This window comes from Larimichthys crocea, chromosome XXII (genome assembly GCF_000972845.2).
Source record: "Larimichthys crocea isolate SSNF chromosome XXII, L_crocea_2.0, whole genome shotgun sequence".
Taxonomy (NCBI): Eukaryota; Metazoa; Chordata; class Actinopteri; family Sciaenidae; genus Larimichthys; species Larimichthys crocea.
In genome coordinates this window covers 8,940,969-8,966,594 of record NC_040032.1, presented here as the reverse complement: position 1 = coordinate 8,966,594, position 25,626 = coordinate 8,940,969, and the positions used below count along the sequence as shown (strand labels likewise).

General features: G+C 48.5%; 1 protein-coding gene and 1 long non-coding RNA gene across 7 annotated transcripts in view; one reads left to right on the top strand and one right to left on the bottom strand.

The window, feature by feature from the left end:
- Positions 1-1,338: 1,338 nt before the first annotated feature.
- LOC113744332 (uncharacterized) lies at positions 1,339-3,647 on the top strand. Of its 2 annotated transcripts, none has more exons than XR_003461450.1 (2): positions 1,339-1,484; positions 1,547-3,647. It is a non-coding gene; the product is annotated as an uncharacterized LOC113744332 (long non-coding RNA). The 2 variants fall into 2 exon arrangements; XR_003461451.1 differs by lacking the exon at positions 1,339-1,484 and adding an exon at positions 1,485-1,504.
- The window catches only part of mink1 (misshapen-like kinase 1), a 28,086-nt gene continuing 5,321 nt past the window's right edge, over positions 2,862-25,626 (bottom strand). Inside the window, exons 1-32 of one of the 5 annotated variants that reach the window (XM_027273428.1) lie at positions 24,913-24,946; positions 19,648-19,713; positions 19,380-19,562; positions 19,182-19,292; positions 19,018-19,108; positions 18,809-18,939; positions 18,653-18,707; positions 16,800-16,878; positions 15,750-15,925; positions 15,592-15,661; positions 15,297-15,507; positions 13,606-13,713; positions 13,125-13,211; positions 11,444-11,620; positions 11,189-11,359; positions 10,698-10,964; positions 10,099-10,178; positions 9,912-10,015; positions 9,735-9,826; positions 9,563-9,586; positions 8,939-9,090; positions 8,703-8,820; positions 7,140-7,256; positions 6,810-6,921; positions 6,577-6,726; positions 6,209-6,352; positions 5,466-5,600; positions 5,252-5,352; positions 5,022-5,171; positions 4,770-4,929; positions 4,553-4,692; positions 2,862-4,436 (exon numbers count right to left, since the gene is read on the bottom strand). In XM_027273428.1, the coding sequence (XP_027129229.1) occupies positions 4,353-4,436; positions 4,553-4,692; positions 4,770-4,929; positions 5,022-5,171; positions 5,252-5,352; positions 5,466-5,600; positions 6,209-6,352; positions 6,577-6,726; positions 6,810-6,921; positions 7,140-7,256; positions 8,703-8,820; positions 8,939-9,090; positions 9,563-9,586; positions 9,735-9,826; positions 9,912-10,015; positions 10,099-10,178; positions 10,698-10,964; positions 11,189-11,359; positions 11,444-11,620; positions 13,125-13,211; positions 13,606-13,713; positions 15,297-15,507; positions 15,592-15,661; positions 15,750-15,925; positions 16,800-16,878; positions 18,653-18,707; positions 18,809-18,939; positions 19,018-19,108; positions 19,182-19,292; positions 19,380-19,520 (3,738 nt within the window). In that variant the 5' untranslated portion in view covers positions 19,521-19,562; positions 19,648-19,713; positions 24,913-24,946 and the 3' untranslated portion in view covers positions 2,862-4,352. Of the gene's footprint in view, positions 4,437-4,552; positions 4,693-4,769; positions 4,930-5,021; positions 5,172-5,251; positions 5,353-5,465; positions 5,601-6,208; positions 6,353-6,576; positions 6,727-6,809; positions 6,922-7,139; positions 7,257-8,702; positions 8,821-8,938; positions 9,091-9,562; positions 9,587-9,734; positions 9,827-9,911; positions 10,016-10,098; positions 10,179-10,697; positions 10,965-11,188; positions 11,360-11,443; positions 11,621-13,124; positions 13,212-13,605; positions 13,714-15,296; positions 15,508-15,591; positions 15,662-15,749; positions 15,926-16,799; positions 16,879-18,652; positions 18,708-18,808; positions 18,940-19,017; positions 19,109-19,181; positions 19,293-19,379; positions 19,563-19,647; positions 19,714-24,912; positions 24,947-25,626 lie in introns of those variants that run through there. The other 4 variants (XM_027273426.1, XM_019269453.2, XM_027273429.1 and 1 more) reach the window with 4 other exon arrangements.

The window sequence follows — 25,626 nt, the reverse complement described above, 5'->3', positions numbered from 1 at the left end:
TACAGGTTGCACGGTGCTGCACCTGGACCCTACAGAGGTTGCACAGGTAGTCCAACTCCTCCAGGGTGGAACATCAATATGGACCATTGCCAGAAGGTTTGCTGTGTCTCCCAGCACAGTCTCAAGAGCATGGAGGAGATTTCAGGAGACAGGCAGTTACTCTAGAAGAGCTGCACAGGGCCGTAGAAGGTCCTTAACCCACCAGCAGGACCAGTATCTGCTCCTTTGTGCAAGGAGGAACAGGATGAGCACTGCCAGAGTCCTACAAAGACCTCCAGGAGGCCCCTGCTGTGAATGTCTCTGACCAAACAATCAGAAACAGACTTCATGAGGGCGGCCTGTACTGGACCCTGTGCTCACGGCCCGGCACCGTGGAGCTCGACTGGCATTTACCACAGAACACCAGAGTTGGCAGGTCTGCCACGGGCGCCCTGTGATTTCACAGATGAGAGCAGGTTCAACCTGAGCACGTGATAGACGTGAACGGGTCTGGAGATGCCGTGGAGAACGTTTTGCTGCCTGTATGACCGGTTTGGTGGTGGGTCAGTGATGGATGGACGCACCGACCTCTGCAGGTTAGACAACAGCACCCTGACTGCTGTTAGGTATCACCATGAAATCCTTGGACCCATTGTCAGACACAGGTCAGGGGGTTCTGGTTCCTCCTGATGCACGATGCCCGGCCTCATGTGGGGAGAGTATGCAGGCAGGTCCAGGATGAAGGAACTGATACCACTGACTGGCTCCTGTGCTGGACTGACCTAAATCCAATAGAACATCTCTTGGTCTTTATGTTTCGGTCCATCTGACGCTGCCTCAGACTGTCCAGGAGCTCAGTGATGTCCTGGTCCAGATCTGGGAGGAGGTCCCCCAGGACACTAATATAATATAAAGACCTAAACATCTGATTTGTGTGTAATAAAGACGACAGACAGCCTGAGCTGAGATCAAGTCTTTTATTTTTCAAACAGTTCTGTATTAAGACATGAATTCATCCAACACAATCTGAAGTTTAAAGTTTATCAGTCTATGAAATACAATCTGGAGTTCACCTCTCACGAGTAACACAGACGCGCCGCACTAAAACATTGAAAGATGTTTACGTCTTAAAATAAAAAACAGAAGTTATTGAAAAAGAAGAAGAAGAAGAAGAAGAAATTCTGTCCAAAGATCAGCTGATCCGTCCAAACGCCGCACGCCGCTCGTTAGAAATGTGTCAGCGATGAGAGGAGGAGCGATGAGAGAGGAGGAACGATGAGAGAGGAGCGATGAGAGGAGGAGCGATGAGAGGAGGAGGAACGATGAGAGAGGAGCGATGAGAGGAGGAGCGATGAGAGGAGGAGCGATGAGAGAGGAGGAGCGATGAGAGAGGAGGAGCGATGAGAGAGGAACGATGAGAGAGGAGGAACGATGAGAGAGGAGGAACGATGAGAGGAGCACCTCGTCACGTCACCATCACCTGTCATCATGAACAAGCCTGACAGGTGACAGGTGATGTGTCAGAGTGACAGGTGACAGGTGACAGGTGATGGTGTCAGAGTGACAGGTGACAGGTGATGGTGTCAGAGTGACAGGTGATGTGTCAGAGTGACAGGTGATGTGTCAGAGTGACAGGTGACAGGTGATGGTGTCAGAGTGACAGGTGATGGTGTCAGAGTGACAGGTGATGTGTCAGAGTGACAGGTGATGGTGTCAGAGTGACAGGTGATGGTGTTGAAGTGACAGGTGACAGGTGATGGTGTTGAAGTGACAGGTGACAGTAAAGAAACAGGCGAAGCGGCTGATTGGTTTAAATGTTTGTATTGCTTCTTAAAGAAAACTCCTCGTGCTCAGGTGAACGGCTCTCTGACACGTCACAGGTGTTTCCAGGTGAGCTCCTCCCGTCACGAACACGTGATTAGAAATGTTTGGAAGCGAACGCCTCAGGCAGGTGGATGACCTGACGGAGGCAGACTCAGTCGAATTAACGTCCCTGTGATGTTTTCTCAGTAATCTGAGGCAGAAATACTCTGATTACTTTGATACTCTGCAACGTAAACGAAGCCACACTCGCCCTAACACCGTTGTATTGTGGGTAATGTAGGCTGCAGGTGACCTTCTGAGAGCCGATGACCTCACGAGAACGACGGCGCCCTTCACATCACCACCTGTCGTCACCTGAGCGACACGCCTCCACCCAGGAGGACCAATCACAGCTCGCTCCGTCACTACTACCAAAACTACTCTGATTACTTAACGAGCGCGGGTGGAGTGGGTGAAGAAAACAAACGCTCCCTCTCTCTCTCTTTGATCTCTGCCTTTGAATACATTGTGCTTTGATTAATAGAGCGAACACGCTGATCTTCTATATAAATACAAATCTGTCTTATAGATGTACATTCACTTTGATCTCTCAATATATAGACTCATTTACATATTTTATAAAATAGGCTTCTCAGAATATATCGAGCTAATTTCCCCACGACACGATCACACATCAAACATCGTGACGTCACAACGAGCACGTTTTTTTTCATACGTATGGCTTTTCTCTGCGCCGCCTCGACTTCGACGTCACGCCGGACTCTCCGTTAACTTATTGCAACGCTCTGAATGAGTTGAAGTTTTTTTTAATGTGTGCGGTGCCAAAAAAGTTTCAAGTCCATCTACAGGGTTCTCTGGATTTGACTTAAGTGCACTTCACTGGCACAGACGAACGTCAGAGCGAAGCCTCTTCTTCTTCTTCAGGAGACTTCAAGTGTGTGTGTGTGTGTGTGTGTGTGTGTGTGTGTGTGTGTGGGGCTCCTGACCCATCATCTTTGACCTCTCGCCTTCCTCCAAGGCACTGCTTTAAGCTGTAAACATGGCAGGTTGATTAGAAAAATCAGGATTGAGTGTCAGAGCTCGTGTTGGTGCGACGGCGTCGTCGTCTGAAATGTGGCACGTGACTGAAGAATAAAAACGACTTAAATATCGACTGTGATGGCGTACATGCTGTGTGTGTTTAGTCTAATCATCCGTAAAGTTCTACTGATTCATGTCATCCGGGACTCTGACCACGTATGAAACAAACCTCCGTCGATCACGAGCCAACATTCCTTTCACAGACTCGACCTGTGGCCTGGTGCAGCGTTAACAGAGTTTATAGGACACGCAGCTAATAAAGCACGACAGCAGATTATTAGTGAGCAGTCAGCTGATTTTTTTTGGATATATTTACACCCTGGAAGGAACATTGGTTAGTGATCTGCACGAGGAGTTTCTCATTTCAGCTCCTTTGGCCTCGTTTCATCCCCCCTGATGCAGAAGATGCTGTGAACTTTGGCAGAATGTACAGATAGAAAATATATTAATAAGTCTCGTGTTCCAGCCGTCCACTTCAAATCTTTCCACTGAGCTGAACCACCGAAAAAACACGAGAAAGATCCACACGAGCCGAAGTGAAAGTGTAATGTACAGCGGAGCGGATCACCGCGCGGTGACCGCGCTCCAACACGACCAGCCAAACACGCGACCTCCCCTCCTCGAACAAAGACTCCACGAGAACAGCGTATATTGCGATATAACAGCAATATAATTACAGTAAATTAAGGAGAGCAGTCGGCTAATACCAATACAGAATCACTACATATAAATAACAAAGTCTGTAGTTTGTAAATCTACCAAAACAAAAAGTTTAGATACAAAAAAAAGGCGAAGCAGGAGACGTCAGCGCTGATTACACGCGCTGACGTCTCTTCTGATTGGTTCATCTGAAGCTTTTTGTGCCGTCATGGTTTGATCGTTTGTCCAGATATTTAAACGAGCTACTTTGTCCTGACGTCTCTTTGTTGTGTTTTAATCCTGTGTGTGTGTGTGTGTGTGTGTGTGTGTGTGTGTGTGAGGCCAGTGACTGAGCTCTAAGTTTAAGGTGCTACGTATTTACAGCTTCATCTGGACGAACAGGTTAGTGTCAGTAATTAATGCCTTCTTCAAAACGAACTGTCGAAGCATCAGGAATGTTTTAACGTACTTCACGATTAGGAACTAAAGTCACGACTGAACACGGGTCCACCAAGTAAAGAAATCAACACGAGAGTATATACAGTACAAATTAAGATGGCGTCAACATCTGAAGCTCGTCTGAGTTTCCGTGGTGATTCGAGGGAGCTGCGATGTTTCAGGGGGGCTCGGTACAAACGCTCGGCTAGAAAGAGCTTAGAGATTATTAGTGTGTGTGTGTGTGTTTTAGAGTGAGTGTGTGAGCGAGACACAAAGATAAAGAAGTGTTCACATTTGTGTGCATGCGTTGTGGGACAGTTTTGGATGCACTTCCTTCCTCCGAACCCTGCCGGGTTTCCCCTCGCACGCCGACCTGGATCAGCTGTTCACCTTCACCAGTTCATGATGCAGTTCCTGTTCAAGGTCATGAAGTACACCTGGCTGCTGCCGCCGGACCGCACCGACGCAAAGAACACCTGAGGACACAGAGGACACGTCAACGTGAACTCTAAAGTCTCCGGGCTCGGCTCTGTGACGTCACGTGGTTTTATTTTGAAATTCTCTCTCCTGCTTCTGTGACTTCCTGTCTCACCTTGTCGTTTCTCTCGCAGAGGAACTTCAGCCTCTGAGCTCGTTTGTGCATGAAGACGCCGTCGAGGTGTCCGGTCTCCACAGACCGGATCTCGATGGCTTTCTCTCCCCATCCCATGATCTGATTGGAGCAGATGTGAGCTGGAAGGTAAACAGGAAACGTTAGCGCTCAGTTTAAACACATTTCATTCGTCACCGTCAGTTTTTTGGATCCGCACCGACAGACGTGGGCATCTCTCCCCACTGCAGCACCACGTCCTTGATGATGCGCCCGTAGGTGTTGACGTAGACGCCCTCGTCCTCATAGCACAGCAGCATCTCCATGCCGTCTGAGCTGGGCAGGAACACGATGGCGTGCGGCGTCACGTGACTCTGGATCTGTTTGAGACGGGGACAGACGGGATGAGTTCGTGAAGGTCGCAGAACGCCGTCGGCCGCCCGCCCGTCTCTCTGACAGCTACATGACTTACGTGAACGGGGATGTAGATGTCGTAGTTGTTTCCGGAGTCGACGTCGATTGCGTGGAATCCGGCGCAAGAACCGTAGATGACCTTCAGCCTCTGACCCTCCTCCACCGTGAGGTCGACCAGGACGGGCCTGTGTGGCAGGTCTGCAAAAGACTGATGACAGAAAGTCAGCGTGAGACGATGGAGCGCTCGCCCGCTTGATTGATCTCGCATATCTAACCCAGCTCACTTACCTTGAAGGCCATGAATTTGTGATAAGGCTTCGGCGCCCAGGCGTACACTTCCACGGCGTTCTTCAGCGCGATCACCAGGAACTTTATCCGCTCGTATTTCACTAGACAGAACAACCACAAGGCCGTCCGACATCAGACACCCTGATCAATAATTCACGGTGCCAGATGCGTTTATGAGGATTTATCCAGAGGAACAAAGTCGACTGTCACTCACCCACTTTGTAGTGAACGCAGCCCTCCATCTCCCCCACCGTGGTCCAGCCCTGCTTCTTCTCCACCTCGGGGTCGTTGTGGAGGATCTTGTTCCTCAGCCAGGCCAGGTAGTAAACTCGCACCTTGTTTTTCTTGCCTTGACAGACGACATAGTGAGAGAGCAGTTACAGAGATGATCGTGACATTTTAATATCAAACTTAAATCTGTTTTTAAGGAGCAGTGGCGACCTCCTCGCCTCGCCTCGCCTTCCTCAGCCTCAGTCTGTTTTTGTTACCGCAGACTGAGCCGTCTATGTCCGAGGACACCACAGCTCCTGATCCACGACCTCCGCCATGTTTCTAGACCAGAACAAAGAACTGTTGCAGAAGGCGAGAGGATGCAACTCCATCACTAGATGCCACTAAATGCTGCACACAGGTCCTTTAAAGAGAAACTACGGAAAGTCACGAAAAGTCGAGTTAGAGTTTAGTTTGTCGAAGAAACGCGGCGGGTCGACGTGGATCAGGAGCTGCAGCGTCTGTAGATATGAACGTTTCAGTCTGAGGTAACAAAAACAGAGTTTGTGAGTTATGAAGATCTGGATGTTTCATTACTGCTGAATAATTCTTCATATTTAATTTTATCTAATTATATTTCCACTTCGGATGAATGAAGTCAACATGAATGATAAATAATGTCTGAGCAGTGTTTCGGTGCCGGCAGCACAGACGACAGCAGACTGCTCACTGATCAGCAGTAATGACCTGATATGGTGATGAGCAGGTTGAGGCCCTCCAGGACGTCCATCTGTTGGAACCTGCGGGAGTTGATGAGGGGGTAAACTTTGCCCTGACCGCTCCGGTCCAGCAGCTTCAAACCGTTCTCTGTGCCCACCAACAGGTTCACACCTGGAGACACACAAACAGCTTCTTCAACGATTTCCTCAGGGCGTCACAGAGGCGACGGGAGAAGAAGAAGAGCGGGAATTGATTTGATAAAAATAGATCCAATAATGAAGCAGAGACCTATTAATGTCACGCTAACACTAATTAAAGAACCAGCGGCCTCAGATCTCATTTCCATGTTTTCAGGTTTTAGCTCAGCTGGAGTGTTTGTTAAAACGAGTCCTCACCCCAGAGCGCGGCACACAGGATCTCAGAGTTGAACCTCTTCTTGTACTTGCGGATCTCGGGCGTGTCGTTGGGGGGGCGTGTGTTGGTGGGGTTGACGTTCACCATGGAGCCTTTCCTCACCTCCATCTTCAGCTGCTCAAACCTGGAGCCTGAACATGGAGGCACGAGAACAGACGTTAACGGCGGTGAAGACGTTGACAACCAGCCGTCTGGGCCTTGTCTCAGGACTCACCGGTCACAGATATGTTATCCCCGGTGCTGCCTGGTGACTGGTACATGCCCAGATCCACAAAGGTGGTGAAGGAAGACTTTCCAGAAGCTTTAACCAAACCTCTGGACTGATACTGAGAGAGAGAGTCACACAGAGCGTCATGTGTTTGTCTGTGGCATTAAAACAACTCCTGTTTGTATCTTTGATGATTTTCCACTAACAAGAACTCAAATGAAGTGTGTGTGTGTGTGTGTGTGTGTGTGTGCGTGTGTGTGTGTCACGGCAGCTAGGGAACATATAAAAATAAATCAGGAATTTAGGGCTGATAAACTTAGCCTGAGTGAGACTCACATCATAAACAGAGTCCTTCCCAGGAGACGAGTGAGTGGCTGAGTCGGTCGGGGAGTGAGAGGGCTGCACCACATCTGGCAAGTTAGTGTAGCCGTTATGGCTCCTCTTCTCTGGGGTCTGCAGGTAAAACACACACACACACACACACACACACACACACACACACACACACACACACACAAAGATTACATAACGTCAATAACAGGGTTGAATCTGCTGCACCAATTACCAAGACGTGACCTCTTTAGTTAACACACCACAAGAGGTGGAGTTAAAGAGCTGGTCCACATGCAGCACAGTTTGGTTCTGGTTAGTCCAGATTGGAGCTGCCCTGCACCAAACAGAGTTCCCAGCCTGGGCTCATCTCAGTCACATCGAGACCTTAGTGTTGTTTTAATGATTATTCTGGTTTCTGTGCTTCTAAACATGGAAACATGCTACATAGTTGGAATTCTTTCCCTTTCTGCACGGGTGTTTTATTTTGAAAGTCGACCGGATTCTCTATCCTGTTTCTGTGTCTGAGATTCGCTTCTGAAACCGACCACGGCTTCTGGTCGGGTTTCAAACACGGACTAGAACCGCCGTGTGCACATCCAACACGTCACATCCGTGACCGGTGAAATCCATCATCCGTCAGGAAAAAAGGAAACCTGAAATATTTATTCATACACGGACTGATGCTCTAAAATAAAACACGGACAGCAGATCATTAGCTCTGTGGCGCCGCACACGTCAGCAGAACACGACGTTCTCTAACAAAGTTTTATGAATTACCAGAAAATAATTTACAGTTTACACACACACACACAGACACACACTCTGGTTTATGGATGTGATATGAAACATTTTCATATTCACTGTATGTGTGAAAGGAATCAGAACTCTGGTTTTATTTATAATGACAGATAAATTAATAACTCAAATATTCAGCAGGGGAGCTGAAGCTTGGCACAAATATTTGATGCCTGTTGCATATTCACACACACACACACACACACACACACACACACACACACACTTCAGTGAAGGTGACACTTCCCACATTCAACTCATCATGAGCCACCTGTGAGATGTGTGCCGTCTGTCACTGAATCATACCGCCGTCTCTCCAAAAACCTCAAACCTTTCTGCCAATCAAACACACACAGACACACACAGACACACACACACACACACACACACACAGTGTACTAAAGGTCTGCAGGAGCTCTCATGGTCATCTTCCCAGCAGCTCGACTTTCTCCTACAGTTCTCAGCAACAGCAGATGTGCATCACTGAAGCTGTGCCTACATAACACGCCGCTCTATTTATAGCAGCCTTGGCAGTGTACTGTACATCTGCCTCCCCGATGAGTAATTTCTTCCTGAGTGCTTGTTGAACGTTGGTGCAGAGCGCCGAAGCTACAAAGACGCTCTCTGACTTCGAGTCTGACTGCGGGAAAACCGTCTCCAGGTAACGTTGAGTCGTCTTCGTTTCATCGAGTTTTATTTCTAAGAAACATCACAGGAAGGAAATCATCAAGTCACAATGTTCCCAGCATCGTTACCTACACGATGACTCACCCTCTGCACCAGCATGGTCTGATCCCCGTACCCTCCGGCCTGCTCGCCCTCTCCCCCCTCGCCTTCGTCTTCGTGAACCACCATGGTGTTGACGGAGTCGGTGTCTGCATCGCGGTGGCTGAAACAAAAAGAAACATTTAACATTAGAAACATTTCTCTGTGTTTGGAGACGTTGGAGGTGATGAAGGTGATGGAGATGATGGAGGTGATGGAGATGATGGAGGTGATGGTGTTACCGGTCGGTGGGGCTTTCTTCCTCCTCAGCTCCCTCGCCGCTCTCGCTCTCCTCGCTGCTCTCGCTGCTCTCTGAAGAAGAGGAGTAGTCGTTGGCCTTCACCGGAGGTCGCGGCTGCTCCTCAGCACGCTCTTTAGCAAAGAGGCCGTGATCCTACACACACACACACACACACACACACACACACACACGGTTTACTTTAAGTTAAAGTTTTAAAATCACCGCAGCGGGCTCATCAGGTCACCTGATGATATTTGGAGACCTGTTGATTGTGACGTTCACGTCGTCACATTAAAACATGACTGACTGTAGAGAGCAGAGGTTCTCAAAGTTTTTACTCATCAGGTCAGAGTTTGTTTGATTGGTGAAGACAAAATAAGTTTTAATCAACGTCAAGTCTCCGTCATTTCGAGTAGAATCGTAGAAATCAGCTGAGAGCATCAACACACCCTCAAGGACTCAGCGTCGCCGTGACAACGATGTCAGTGATGGGAAATATTGGTCTGGGGTCAGCATCAGGCCGGGTCCAGACTTTGAGAAACTCTGGTGTGGAGCATGCAGTTCATCGTTTGCAGAAGTCATGCAGGAACACTGAAGTTCACGACACACACACACACATACTAACCTCTCCTATAGCTCTCTTGTAACTCTGCAGTTTGGAGGAGGGATTTAAGAAGAGGAGAAAGATGAAGGGAAACAGCGACAGTGTGAAGCAGAGATCATGTGAGCGTATGTACAGTAAAGTCAGAGGAGAGGAGAGGCAGCCAATCGAAAGTCTGCGTGGAAGAAGCACTTACAGCAGGACGCCCGGGGCGGGAGGACGTGCGAGACTCCCCCGGCTTGTGACGACTGTCATGGGACAGAATGGGCGAATCCATTTTGGAGGAACCTGCGAACAGAAACGTTGTAGTTATAGTTCTGAGACTCAGACCGACGGTCTGCAGAGAGATAGCTGCGAGGACGCAGAGACTCACTGAGGATACGATGCCTCTCCAGAGAGCCGGTCTGCGGCAGATTGGAGATGATGCTCATACTGTCTCCTCTCTCCCAGCGATCGTTGCGGCTCAGATCTGGATTACTGTCGTGAGGATAATAAAAAATGAGTCGTCATTAAAAAGCCGTCGGTGTTCAGGAGGAAGTATCTGATCAGATGTTCAGTACCTGGCTCTGACTGGGTGCCTTATGCCAGAGGTCAGGTTGGTGTTGAGAGCTGTGGCGATGGACGCTGTCCTCTGAGGGATCTGAACAACATCAGGGACAGAATATTAGACAACAACAATCTGCGTGAACATGAAGGTTCAGTCCATTTCTCAGCTGACAGCTCCTCGAGAGTTCAGGATGATAAACAGCGTCCAGGATTTATATCGACCGAGCCAGAGCTGATTTATTTTTCTCAGGTTTGAATAAAGTTTTATGACACAGACAGTTCATGTGATCTCAGAAGGTGCACGGATGGATTTCTATGTTTAATAATGAAAACAGGTGGAAGAAAATTTCCTCTCCTGACACTAAACGCAGCAGCTCTGTGAGCAGGAAGGTAAAATCCTGATCTAAACTCAAACTAAAGATTCTCATTCATTTGTACAAAAGATCTAAATCAGAGTCAGGCGGCTGCTGTTAATGCATCGATCACAAACAGCCACTGTAAGATCTGAACCACGTGCAGGTCAGAGCTTTGACACTGAAGTCTCCTCACACAGTAACTGGACTTCAGCTAACAGGTGTGTCCATGCAGGAGTGCAAACTTTGTCAGATCTCACCTTAGGTGGGAGTTCCACGTCTGGCAGGCGGATCCAGGGCCCGCGATCCTCTCGGATCTGGTGTGTCTGCGGTGCCGGGGTTTCAGAGGTGGGGTCCGAGTTTTGACGCACCAGCTCTCTGGAGTGGATGGGGCGAGGTGTGGGGGTGAGGGAGGGATCCTGGGTGGGGAAGGCGGACATGGTCTTAGTGGGCTGATCACAGAGAGACTGGGAGCGAGGGACAGGGGCAGCATAAGGCTTCAGTGGAACCAAGTGAGCCATCTGGAACTGCAGAGGACAGACCGGGAGGGAGGAGGAGGAGGAGGAGGAGCAGCCGAGCAGGAGGAAGGAGGCGCAAGACAGTCGGAGAAGCAGGCCGGAGAGGAGAAAGATGCAAGGTTTGTGTTCCAGGGTGAGTTTAAGTTTTAAGAGAAAAGAAGAAAAAGAAGGCGTAAATAAAGAAGCACGGACTGAAGGCGAAGCAGCAAAGCAGCCCGCTGTCTGACACCCACCTTTCCCTGCCCTCCTTGGGGCTCCACAGGCCGCTGCATCGGGGGGGTCTGAGCAGACTGGACCACTCCTGACTGGCTGATTGAGTCAGAGCGGGACTGGATGGCAGTGTCGGAGACGGTGGTGCAGATCTTGGGGGAGCCCTGTCTGTTGAGCTTACTTCGCTCCTCCACCTGAAACAGGGACGACAGTTAAAGAGGGGGCGGGGGTGTGCTGAGGTGTGACTGTGTGACTTCAGGTGTAGGTGACGGTTCTACCTCGCGGGCCCAGGTGGGTTTGTTGTTGGGCTCCAGGTTTTTGTTGTAGTGGTAGAGCTGTGGCTTCTTCTCCTGCTGCTGCTGCTGCAGAGACACCAGGTATGCATGCTCCTGCTGCAGCTGCCTCTGCAGCCGCTCCGACTGACGCTGCTCCTCCAGCTGCTTCCGCTTGTACTCCTGAGCACAGACACACTGCAGTCAGACCTCGTGAACCAACAGCAGAGCGTCGTATGCTTACACTGAGATAATAAATGTTTGGACAGATTTTATCAGCTCAGCGTACTGCTATTTTTATACTGCAGTCAATTACCAGCCCACATCAAAAGAGTATCGATCGCTGCGTCTGCAGATAAACCTCCTTCTGTGCTCTATATTAAACGGACAGTGTCAAAGTGAGTCAGCTGACTTATCGGTTTTTCATCAGCACCGGTCCCCTGGCCTTTTGACAGCCACTAAACTCACGAGGAAACAAGAAAAGAGTTTTGTTCACGCCTCGTTAGACTCTCGTTATGACCCACGCCGTCTGTAGACACAAACAAAGACAAAGTTCTCAGACAGAAAGTCTGCAGCGTTCCTCTGCTGCGAGAGATTCCAGCCTGGCACCTGGCGAGGACGCCTGAGGATGCCTCACCAGGTGCTTCCCCCGTGTAGGAGCAGAGCGAGGACACAATGGAGGGATTACAGGACGCGCCGTCGTCTCAGCGGGACCTTGAGGAGATATAAGCTTCCTGCCCTGCTGCCATCACCGTGACCCTGACACGGATACGCAGTCTGGTGAAATCCTCTCCACCTCCACAACATCTGACTCTCACTCTGCCTGAAGCGGGGACGCTCGCTTCATGAATTTAAATCTACTCTCATGTAAAACATGACGAGAATATTCATTCTGAAAAAGAAAACAGCAGCTCACAGCGTCGTGTCACAGCAGCCGTGTCATGCTTGGTCTGAATATAGACGTGACACTTCCTGCCCAGCAGTTCTTTAATAGACTTCATGAGGTTCAGTTCAGCTGATTCACATTTGGCCTGTTACAGCCTGATGAAAGGCTGCAGGAAGGCGCTCACTGTGAGGCGGCTGCAGGGAGTGTTAAGTTTGGATTAACGAGTTTGATTAAACAGACAGGTGTGTTACACGACGGCTGGACGAAGATCTGAGGAGTCATTGTGTGTTTGCTGCTTTACAGCTGCTCCTTTTGTTACGACTGAACACGGCTCGTGTGCGTCACGTGTTCCTGCAATCCCAACTGTGTCCACGACTCATAAATTACCTCAGCGCTGTTCCTGGGGCTTCGCTGCACACATCATCTCTGCTAATTGTTCCTGAACTCGACAATGAACCCCTAAAAACTTCTCCAGGGACTCAGATACGGTGCACAGGATGATTTACAGTACAAACATGTCATCTGCCTCATGCAGACAGCTCTGCAGCTCCTCCAGGGTAAAGATACTTTTGCACTGAAATCTGCCCAGAACTGCCCCCGAGATCTAGGTCAGTGCGTCTTTTTCAAGACATGCAATGTTGTGGGAGGTGCACACACACACACTTTATTTTGTGGAGCTGTTACAGTAAACGTTCATCTTAGCCGTGTTTTCTCAGAAGTGTTTTGACGTACACACACACACACACTCGTGAGAGGAGGACGGAGTCAAAACACGAGGTGAGATAAAGTCAGACGAGTTACCATGAGCAGTGCTTGCTCCTGAAGCAGCTGCTGCTGAAGGATCTCTAACTGCCGCTGCTCTTCTTCTAACTTGTGTCTGATAAACTCCTAAAAGGAAAGAGGGGGTGGATGATGGGAGCAGAACAGTTATGTCATTTCATTTCAGCAAAACAACAGAAACAACAACACGAAGCAAAGCGAGGCAGAGCGAGGCAGAATCAAAGTTGATCATGAGATGAGGAATAATTTAAATGTTCAGTGTGACTGTTGGAGTCGATGCCAGACTCGGTGTTACTGAGGGGAGACTGGAAACAGAGACGCAGAGAGCTCTCCCACAGAAACTCATCTCTGAATAAATACACTAATTTAGACCCTTGCTGCTATGGCAACCTACTTGTGGAATTTCACCACCGAGAGCAACTTGCACTGTGTTACCGGTGGGCACGCCCACACTCTGCGCCGATTGGCTGACAGCAGCCCCACGTCTCCTGTGGTTGGTTACCTGCTCCCTCTCGGCCAGCCTCCTGTCTTCCTCCCGTCTCATGTCGTCGAGCCTCCGGTGGGGACCTTTCTCCTGCTGCCTCACCATCTCTCGCTCTTTTCTCTGTTGCTGGGAAAGAAGGGTGACAGGAAGAAAGAGGAATGAGCGCAGAGGGCTGTGTTTGCACTGGGGAATTCATAATGGAGAGCCTGTTTAGGAGCAAAGCCACCGCTGAAATAAAGGGAAGCAGGAGGCTGTGAGTCATTCTCAAACACTCACACACCTATTGCATCCTGATCAGCTCCTGAGCAGCTCTGGTTAAACCTCAAACTGACCGCAGGATAAAAAATCACGGTCTGCTCTTTGTGCCGAGACGAGAACCTCCCACTTGGTGGTGACACGAAACCCTCAGTTGTTGTTGGCACTAGTTGAAGAGAGGAGCCAGAGATGATCCCAGGAGGAGGAGGTGGAGGTATATCAGGAGAGTTCAGGCTCACTGCAGTAGAACACCTTGCCAACGCTGCACAACGCTTAGAATAACTGTAGCGGTGTAATTACGTGTCCCACGTAGCTCATCAAACATTTCACGGCCGCTGACACTTTGTCAGGTCGTCATACAACAGACTTAAACTAAAGATGATCTGTGGTGGAGGTAACACTCTGTTCTTCACGTCTGCATCGATGTGCTGGTCAATAACACGAGTAAAACCTCAGAGCGTCTTGTATGTGAAGATACAACAACAGCGATCATCCTAATATGATCAGCTGCTCTGAGGTTATACACTCAAAGGAACAGATGTGTTTATGTTTGGACAGTGATCCAGATCCAGTCTCACATCAGACTTTTTAAACTGTGACTATCATTTCATCTGAATCTGAATAAAATGCTGCATGAAGTCAACACGCCGAGGATCAAAGTGTGAGCAGATCCTCGGCCGTGTTCACATCAGTATTAATGTCACCTCGAGTTTCTCAGAGCGTCTCGTCTTTGTGTTGGTTCATTGTCATACACACAGAAAGCTCGTTAGCCGCCCTGATTGAATTATTTAACACTACAGACAGATTGGAACACATGCAGCCTTCAGGCTCACTCACAGCCTCCTAACACACTTTATCGTCTTAGTGTGGACAAAGTCTGCTGCTGGAGAAAAGTTTCCACAGATGTCCTCCTCGGTAACTTCTGACTCTGAATGTTTGCACGATTAATAATTCAGGTGGAATAATCTTTACAGGTTTATCTACCTGTGAGAGCTGCTGCTGCTGCTGAAGGTGACCTGAACTGTTCATGGAGGTCAGGCAGGTAAAGTGTACTGCTGCACACGACTCAGTCTGAGCTCCTCAAACATGTTATTTAATTTCATAATGTATCATTTACTCTGTTTAGAGAATACAGAACATAACAAAGGTTCAGAGGAGACCACATGCTGACCTGAAGATTAAAAGGCAGACGCCGTGAAGTTCAGTGAAATCTGAGATTTCGGCTTTTCTTTCAAATCCAGGACACGCCGACAAACTCTGACATGTTTGTATCATAAATGTTCGACGATGAATCAACACGAAGACGAGCTCTGAAATAACATCTGACATTAATATGAACCACATCCCTGAAACTCTCTGAACTCAGAGTGTATTTACAGTTAGAGAACTTTGTAACAGTTTGTTTCCATCGTTCTTCTCATGACGTCTAAGCGTCACTTCCCGGTGGACCGTACCTCTTCCAGGCGGCGGCGCTGTTCCTTCTGCTCCTCGATGCGTTTCTGCCGATCGTGCAGCAGTTGCCTCTTGTGTTCCTCGGGGTCTCTGCGCTGAGCGGCCAGCTGAGCCTGCTGCCTCTTGTGAGCCTCCGAGCGCTCCTTGTTCTCCTGCTGCAGGCGCTGGAAGTCCCGCCTCAGGGTGGACTCGCCGGGCACGTTGAGGATCGAACTGATGATGAAGGAACGAAGATATGAGGGAGACGATCACGTGACACAAGTCAAAGACTCACATGAGATGATGAAGAGGAGTTACCTCGACTCTCTGTCATCTCCGCGGTTTTCATCCTCTTCATCGCTGCCGCTGTACTCGTACTCCGTCTCCTCTGCAGGAATAAAAACTCGTCAGACGTTACATGTCCAAACTCTGCGCCGTGCCGACCTGCAGTACACGGATGTCATCTCGTCGCTCACCTTTCTCTCCCCTCTTCTTGCGCGTACGGTCGATATGGTCTTTGAGCTGGATCCGGACCTGCCGCTCGGTGGGCTGGTCCCGGATAAACGAGTGCTTGAGAAGCTGCTCCGTGGACGGTCGGCTGGGATACGTCTTCACCAGACAGCCCTCTATAAAGTCAATGAATTTTTTGGACCTGGGAGGAAGAGGGGACGTTAGAGGACGGTGAAGTAGTGAGGGAGAGCGGGAGGGCGACGGGAAACAGGTGGCAGCATCCAACAATAATCAGAGATTTGAGAGAGAAGACGTCTCTTTTCGTTTCATTTGATTGACTCAAAGAGGAAGAGGACATCGTGTCCATCCCAACTTTACGGTCAGATTTGTTCAGCCTGAGTCAAAATACTGACTGACGTGAAAGACACTCTGCATTCTGAATGCACAGACTTGACTAAGTGGGTCAACTAACGAGTCACAGGAGAAGTAAAAAGGACAAAGACAGATTAGTGTCAACACTTCAAATCTGAGTGAAGGACAAATCTGACGTCTGTTATTCTTCTTATTAAATGTGTTTATGTGCATTTAACTCGGTTATCGCTGCTCTGCAGCAACACAGAGTCAACACAGTAATAGAGTATCACAGAGTAAACGCCGTGACCTGATTTTCACACAAGCTGCAGAACTTCTTGTATATTTATAACTTGTTATTTTAATACAAAGGGACAACATTCATCTGTCTTTATACGTCAATATTTTTCAGTGCATGGTTCATGTGAACATACATGTGCTGTAGCTTCGTATCTCGGACACGCGGTGTGTTAAAGCAGACTCATGAGTTTACGTGTCTGCAGAAAAAGCTCGTCTGACAAGCGAAGGTCTGTTTGTGGGTTAGACGAGGAGGCTGGCAGCGACGTCAGCGCTTCACGCAACGTTTCATTGGCCGTACTGAAATAAGATCTACGCAGACGGATACCCAACGATACTCAGTTGTTTGTTTTTGAAGATTTAGACACATTCAGCATCATGTGAAGCGGTCTGAAGTGACATGCATGTCAACCAGAATCATAACTCACCATTTCTTGGACTTGAGTTTGGGAGGGGGATTCCTGGGGATCAGGAAGAGCGCTCTCATTGGATGCATGTCACACAAGGCTGCAGACAGAGAGGAGACCATCACAGCACAAAGGAGGACAAAGTGACGTGAAAACAGATTTTATATCACAGAATATACTTTAATCTGTAACACGATCCACCATCACACATGGTTACAGCTGCTGCTTCCAATGTTTCCCACTGCCCCGGGCTCATGGGCCTGTGAGTCATTGTGTTCCCAGCGTAGGTAGGTAGCTAAACCTGACTGGTTAGCTTTACACTCTCACACACAGCAGAGAGGCTTTTGTTGTTACGCAGTCTTCTTTTGGACACATGCAACGTGACTGAGAGAGCCCAGGGCGAGAAGCAACGGGATCACAAGGCCGCACCTTCTCCTGCTCCACACGGAGGACAAACACTGGAGGTCACGTGATCAGAGCAAGAGACCAAAACAACAAAAATCTCTGGTGTCCTCACACATTTCATCAACTTAACTAACTAAAGCTGATCTTAAAAACAAGAACATAACAATGCTGATGAGGTGAGTTAGCACACAGTGTTGGCCTGTATGCCTCATGTCAGTCACTGATTACAGTTTATATTAATTAATCTGCGCTCATATGCAGATACATGTTTACTCGTCACTCTCACGTATCAGACAAAGTCTTTGTTTCCGCCGGCTGCAGCAGAAGCTCAGAAACATCAGCTGTTCCCCCCCGAGGCTGAATCGGCAGAAACACGGTGTGTAGAAACTTTGTCGTCTTCATCAGCGTGGTAAAAAAAGGTTTTTAAATAAATTAAAAGGTTTGTAAGTGCCGGAGGTTTGAAAGCTAGACTGAACTTTAATCTGTGTCACCCTTCCTCCCTGAAATAATCTATGAATCCTGAGATACTGTTTAGAAAGTTTAATGACAGGACACAGACTTTCTGAAAACAAGCGTCTGATCTGAGCTCGGTGGAGATCAAACATCAAACAAGTGAAGAAAGAAAAAAAAAAGTTTTTCAAAGATTTGAATCTAAATTTTATTCAAATTTTATTCAACAGACGAGTTCGTCGTCAACTCGACAATTAGCTCGGGGCGGCGGAGTGATGACACACTCTGTAACGATGCCTCACATTTAAATCTTTTCCACTCCTGCAGTGAAGCGCTACGGTGGCCGGGAACCCTCAATGCTGCAAATAAAAGAAAGCTGCAAACAAAAAGAAACAGCACTACAAAAAAAGAAACGCTGCAGACAAAAAGAAACAGCGCTTCAAATAAAAGAAACTTCACAACGGAAGTGAATTACTGGGCACTATTTTTGCCAGTGCACCTGTAGTTTTTTTATTTGCAGCGCTGTTTCTTTTTGTTTGCAGCGTTTCTTTTATTTGTAGCGCTGTTTCTTTTTGTTTGCAGCGTTTCTTTTATTTGCAGCATTGAGCGTTCCCGGCCACCGTAGAAGCGCCGTGTTTCTACAGGAGCCCTGAGCAGACAAACTGAACACTGACTCGAGGACAGGTGAGCTGCTGAATCCTCCTTCAGTCCTTTAAGTAACGCCTGATCAAACATCTCATCCCCCGGCTGAGGTAATTTATTTTGGCTGCTGCTCTTTGTCGAGGTTTGCCACCTCTCAGCAGACACATCAGAGATCTGTGCAATCAGCCTCCACACGCCAACTGCCTGCTCACGACTACGCTACCTTGATTACAGTGAGTCAGCCGTCCATCTGAAGGCGCAGACAACGAGGCCGCATGTGCAACACAAGACTCATTCATGAGGCTTCAGAACGAGACACGATCTGCTGCCGAGTGATAATGACAGCAGCAGCAGGTAGAAGAGAAAGGTGCACTTACGCGGAGCTCCCTCTGCCATCTCGATGGCCGTGATCCCCAAAGACCAGATATCACTCTGTAAAACACAGGTGGAGCAGGTCAGCCTCCATCTTTTATATACTCTCACACACACACACACACACACACACACACACACACACACGGTGCTGCTGTTACCCTGTAGTCGTAGGTGGAGTCGGGGTTCTCGTCACAGGCGATGACCTCAGGTGCCATCCAGTAAGGTGTGCCGATGAAGGTGTTCCGACGGCCGACGGTCCGGTCCAGCTGAGCGCTCACCCCGAAATCAACTGAACAGATCAATGAAGGAAAGGACGTGAGGCCATGACGGAGGACCTCCAACCTTAACTTTGAATGTTTCTACGTACCCAGTTTGACCTCCGCGTTCTCCGTCAGCAGCACGTTCTGACCCTTGATGTCTCTGTGGATCACTTTGTGGGCGTGGAGGTGAGAGAGGCCCTGCGCGCGGACAAACAGGTTAAAACTGATCAGTGATCAGTGACGAGTGACGAGTTCAGCTGCACGGACTCACCCTGAGGATCTCTCTGCAGATGTACGCGATCCAGTCCTCCTTCAGAGAGCTGCCCTTAGTGTTCTTCACCAGGTCGGTCACCGATCCGGCCCCGCAGAACTCCATCACCAGCTACGAACACGCAAACACAAACCTAGTGAGGACGCTTAATGAGGCGTGCTGCGGTGAAACCACCTGAGCGGGTTCAGGAGTACTGACCCAGAGCTGGTCGTCGTGTCCCGGTGGACTCTTCTTCACAAAGGCACCGTAGTATGTGGCGATGTTGCGGTGGTGGCTGTATTTCTTCAGCATGTTGATTTCCGCCTTGATCTCCTCCTCTTCCTCCTCGGTGACGTCCATCACCTTGATGGCCGCCAGCTGGCCCGTCTTCACGTGACGGCCCTGATCCAAGAACAGTTTGGATCATTAAACTTTAAAATGAACACGGCACTGATAAATCTGCTGTAATACAGGCATCATGTCTCACCTTGTACACCTGTCCATATGTCCCATTGCCGACAACCTCGACCAGCTCAAAGATTCCTGCTGGATCCTGCAGGAGAGACGAGAGGACGCATGAATCAAATCAATGTTTTGAGTAAATCTACACTTCATTTAGCAGAACACAGAGTCAAATCAAAGTCTCCTCTCAGAGCTGCGTGTTTATTTGTGTGTTTAGGTGGGTGACGGTGTTCTTCTTTGAATCCTACACGTTCGACCTGAAGTGGAGGTCGTTCTTCAGCTTAGAGACGACTGACAAACTGTTACAGTAACTGCAGAAATCTGCCTTCAGTTATGTTGCAAGAATTAAATCAAGTCTGAATAAAAAATAAACACAAAATAAAACCAGGCCAACAGAATTTCAACTGAGTGAAGTCATTTCGAGTTAATGTTAAAACAGAGACCCAAAGAAATCCAAAATCTGACGTCTGTGACCTCCTGATCCACACTGACCTGTGATCAGGTGAACGGTGTCTCTGTCATTCGTACATCTGTTCTCACTAGGGATGGGAATCGAGAACCGGTTCTTGTTGAGAACGATTCCATGGAATTGAAACACACGGAACCGGTTCTTGTTGAGAACCGGTTCCGTGAGTTTCAATCCCATGGAATCGTTTGGCAGTTTATCTAACGATTCACTTATCGATTCCAGAAAGCACGAATTACGTCACGTAACTTCCGCAAGAAGTTACGGACGCTCGATTCCAGCAAGCACGACAAATCACGTCACGTAACTTACGTAAGTTTCTCACGTGCAGTGCAATCAGTAGTAAACAATGTCACCACTCGGTTCAAACGCTCCAAAGTTCGGCTGCATTTCACCAAAACAGACGTCAACAGGGCGACTTGCAATCATTGCAAAGTGGAGATAACAGCGTCGGGAGGGAACACGACCAACATGCAGAAACATTTGTGCACACAACATGCAATATTTTAAATGAATGTCGTGTTTTTGACACGCTTAGACTGTGAATCTACCTAGCAGCAGCAGCAGCAGCCAGGCTATGAACACCTCTGTGGTTACATGAAGGTAGTTACACATCGTTACTATTATCCAGGCTGTGGCCTCTGCTGACCTCGCTGTTGGTTTTGTAAGGTCGTGATACTTCGAACTAAACAAATTGATGCTGATCAAACTGTTTGTTCTCCTTTTTTCCCCCAATGAGATCGAAAAGAATCAATCGTTAAGCGAGAATCGTAATCGAAAGCGATCGAAGCAATCGATAAACCAATCGAGCAGATCGATAGATGAATAACAAATCTGATCAATTCCCATCCCTAGTTCTCACACTATGTAACTTTGGGCTCCGTCGGGAGAAGTACGTAACGCTTTAGGCACTAAGTCACACAGCAGCAACTATTTCACTGATTCTGGTGAAACTGGATCAATTTTATGGAGGAAATGTTTTCTGTTTTTCCCCTGATGTCCTCCGGCTGCTCCGCCTCAACTCTCGTGATTTACAGAGTTTATGAGGGACAGTGAAGTAAACTGCTGACAGCTGTAGCTGCTTTTAGTCAGTGTCAGCTTGGCGGTGAGCTCAGAGCGACGGTACCCGTCGCTCTGAGCTCACCGCCAAGCTGACGAACTTGGCCACAGGCATATGGACTACACAGAAGAAGAGGAGGAGTAACCAGGCTCAGCAGCTTCTATGGACATGAATGGCAGAGGAGAAGAGAGTGAAGAGGCTGACGGAGGAAGCTAAGAAGAGAAAAGGAGAGAGTGAGCGAGCAAGAAGCCGCCGGACAAGAGTAAATGTGGGACTGACTTTTAGTGGTTGGTGAGAGCTTGGTGAATAAAAGGCTGAAAGACAGACGCCGAGCTGGGCTGACTGCTGCTGGACTAGAGGGATATCAGCTGCTGCTGGGACCTGTGATGATTGGCTGTTGGTAAAGTTGTCGACTCGCTATTTTCTGATGTAATCAGAGTAAATACTCTCTGAAACTGGAGGCATCGAATCACAACAAACATCAGCTCTTACATAATGAATCATTTCTCTGTGCTGTCGCAATATAAACACAAAAAGGCCTCAGCAGATAGAAATCACATAAAACACTGAAGCACATTTAAATCCATAACACACACACACACACACACACACACACACACAAACACACACCACCACAGATATTGATAGCGATCAGATTCGCAGCACAAAGATGAATCCTGACAGCACTGACAGGACTCGTGGCCTCTTCTGGTCGATTCACTTTCACTAATAATGAGTGGGGTTGCTTTGACTTAATTATACCCCCCCCCTCCTCCCTCTGAAGAGACAAGGGAAAATGACAAGCAGTTCCACTTTCATGCGATTTCAATATGGCTTTAAGAAGATGTGTGGGCGGTAAGAACGTACAGCGTGACCTACCTGCTTTCATCTGTTTCCAATGATCGTCTAACCTTCAACAAAGACGGAAACACTCCAGGAACATTCAGTGTACACAGTGAAACACTTGTACATATCTCACATGACGACATAAACACGGCAACGATCTGAAGCCTGTACATACGAGGACTCAAAGAGGAGAAGAGGAGGGGGGAGGAGCGTGACGTCAAGTGGGAGGCCAGAGAATAATGTGATGATGGGAGCGGGTGGGTGGGGGAGAGGCAGCGACGGCAGCTTCACCCACGCCAGCGCCGAGAGCGGGATGAGAGGAATGAAGTGATAGAAAGGGGAAGGGTAACAGCAGGCAGCCGGCTGAGATCGGCAGCTCGAGTGGACACCATGCTGCCATGGTAATGTGTAAACTCGATAATTAGAGGAGCCAGGGGAGCAGAGCGACGTCCAGCCCGTCTGTCACTTCAACCAGGTCCGAGCTGTAACAAGAAGTCGGGCGGGGAAGCCGACCGCACGTTTCCTGACACAGGAAGTGTTTCTGTATCTGTGGTTACACAGCTGCAGCAATCCTCCAAATCACGTCCCCGAATATCATCAGAGAACAATGCTCTCGCCGACCTCGAGGGTTTTTAAAGGACTCCAGTCTCTTCATAAGTAATCAAGCTTTATGTTTACACAGATTAATCAGTCATCAGCTCGTCAGCACGGACATGTGTTGATTATGTTTCCATCATGAGCCCGAACACAAACATCTGGATGTAACACTTCACTCATCTTTTAGAAGTCGTTTCACACGACGACATCGTCAATTTATAATCACGACATGCTGACAACCATTTCATATCCAACGTGCAACGTTTCCTCCTCACTTATTTAATAGATTATGCCAAACACAGCGAGCAGCCAAACTAAACTGAATATTCCTCGTCATACGCTTCAAACGTCCTCGTCGCCACAGAGGTCAAAGCGTGACCTCGTCATCATTTCTGATTAGTGCAGGCGGTGGAATAAAGTGATCTGTGTCGGTATGTAACGCTGTGATGAGACACTTTAAGGTCCTTTCACTCTGAGCTGGGACGCTGCTTCAACATATAAATGTGCTGTTTTTTACAATGTAATATGTGAAAATTTAACATGCTCAAGAATATTTAACCTAATTATTTATTTTTGTTTTTTATTTGTTTAGACCGGTCGGTGAACTTATCTCCTGTAGTATCCTTCGGTTTCCAGAACCGTACATTAGCTGCCACAAACAATTATTTTGATAGTCGACTAATCACCGATTATTTTTTCGATTAGTCGATTAAATCGGATCATACGTAAATTGACTGCTGGGAGGGGCGAGTGGGCGGGGCGCTGTTAAGCTCGTGGACAGAGCCGTGAGCCCCTTCGCCCCCGAGTCTTCCATGCCGACCCGAGCCGCCCGGAGGAAATGCGCCCAGCGGAGCCGCCAGCGCCGGAGAGAGGTCCCACGAGGGATCGTCCCGCGCCATGCGCCCGGCCCTGTCCCGCCGAGTTGAATCCCCCGGGCAGACTGCGCGGCAGTGGAAGCTGCAGCGCCGCAGTTTCGAGAGAAAGCAAAGTAAAAAAAACAAAAAGAAGCATCGACGACTAAATTATTGCATTTTAAACTAAGTTAACTAAATTAGTTGTCGACGATTTGTTCGTCGACATATCGTGACGAATCGACTATCGTGGCAGCCCTGCCGTACATGGGTCGGCTGTGGCGAGCACACACACCTGTGTGACGCCTCACACAGTCCTGCCAATAGTTTCACACTATTGCACCGATCAACAGGTGGCGGTAACACCCAGAATCTGCTGCAATGCACCAACAAAGACTGCTAGCAGGTAAACACACTTTAAATATGTGAAATAAAAAGATTTTGTTAGAGAAACTCTGAGTGTGACGGGAAGTTTAGTTTGTTTACAAGCTGCAAGGCCATGTCGTCATAGAAAGTATACGAGAACTGTTTTGTTTCCACTCACTGAATACTCCAACATTACTCATCAGATCACCATCAGCTGCACTAAGATAACTCAGCAGTACCGGTTGTCATTTCATATAAATAACTGACCGAAGGAGACGAGACTCTCAGGTGACTCAGAGGAAGGAGGGACACGAGCCAACAAACCAGGAACTCGCATGAACCACCTCTGATCTCCTGCAGAGCCTCAGAAATGTGATGGAGCTCCACCAACGAGCTGCCACACACACACAACACACACAAACACACACACACACACACACTCTTGGCAATATGTTTTTATCCGCTGTGATTCAGGACCTCACATCCTCAGCTCTTACATTAGAGTCTTAATGCTTCCAGATCCACACAGAGAGAGAGAGAGATGCCGTGGTTCTGGTTAAGAGGCTGTAATCTATCAAGACAAACCAGTGACTGAATGCATTAAACATTTCTTTATGATGCAATACGAGTCTGTCTTCGGGCTGCAGAAATATGAGATACTCTGACACCTGCCCGTGAGATGGAGGCACACAGCAGAGTGGAGAGGACAGGTTTGTTTTCAGTGCTCGGAAACACAAGGATAGAAATATATAATCCACCGGTGCAACAACAATACACACCTGTGGCATCAGTCTGACGGGTTGTTTCATGGACAGGATTTTATGTAATTAACATTTAAAGTCTGCAAAATTAAATAAATAAATAAGATGACAGCAGGCCTGTAGATGCAGCAGGCCGAGGATGATGATGGATGATGATGGTGAGCTTCAGTGAGTGGTGTGTTTGGTGTGAGCTGGTGTGAGCTGGTGTGAGGGTGGTTGTGTGTGGTGTTTGGTGGTGGGTGTGTGTTGGTGTGTGTTGGTGTGTGGTGTTGGTGTGAGGTGGTCGTGCTTGTGTCATGACCATAATCTGACATCATGAACAGTAACAACAACAGTCACTCACCCTCAGAGCTGCGAGGTCGATGGTCGTCCAGGCTTCGGTGGGGCGTTTTCAGACATGGCTGCACGAACTTTAAGTTAGCCTGTGATAACACACACGGTGTGTGTGTGTGTGTGTGTGTTGGTGTTGGTTGGTGTGTGTAAATAATCAGCAGCAGCTGGAAGCTGTCAACACGCAGACAGACGCACCCAGCCGGGGCGTGCGGTGGATTCACCGCAGATCTCTCGCTGATATGAACCGGTAACTTCACGTAACACGGCAGAGCTGGTAACGTCACCGTTAGCCGGGCCACCGTTCAACCGACTGGCAGCCTGTCGACGCGATGCAGCTCCGGTGCTGGACACCTTGCTGCGGTCATGATCCGGGCGAGCCGCCGGCGAACGATCGAGAAATAACAGTCCCGATCACGCAGATGAAGAAGCGTTAAAATCAATTTGCGGTTCAAACAAACGCAGATTATTTTTTTTAAAGGAGAACGCAGCGTCTGTCCTCTCTGTGTGTGTGTGTGGTGTGTGGGAGATGTGTATGGGCGTCCGGGTCCGTCCGCACCGCAGCAGAACCTCCGACCCGCCTGTCAGGCTGTCACCTCCGCCTCAGACTCACGCACGTCCCTCACGCAGCTGATAACGCACGACAGGAACGATGGGTCGTTTGGCGGCAGTTGTCAACTTGTTAACACGACTGTTGTGTCTTTCGTGTGTTTCCGCCGAGGACCTC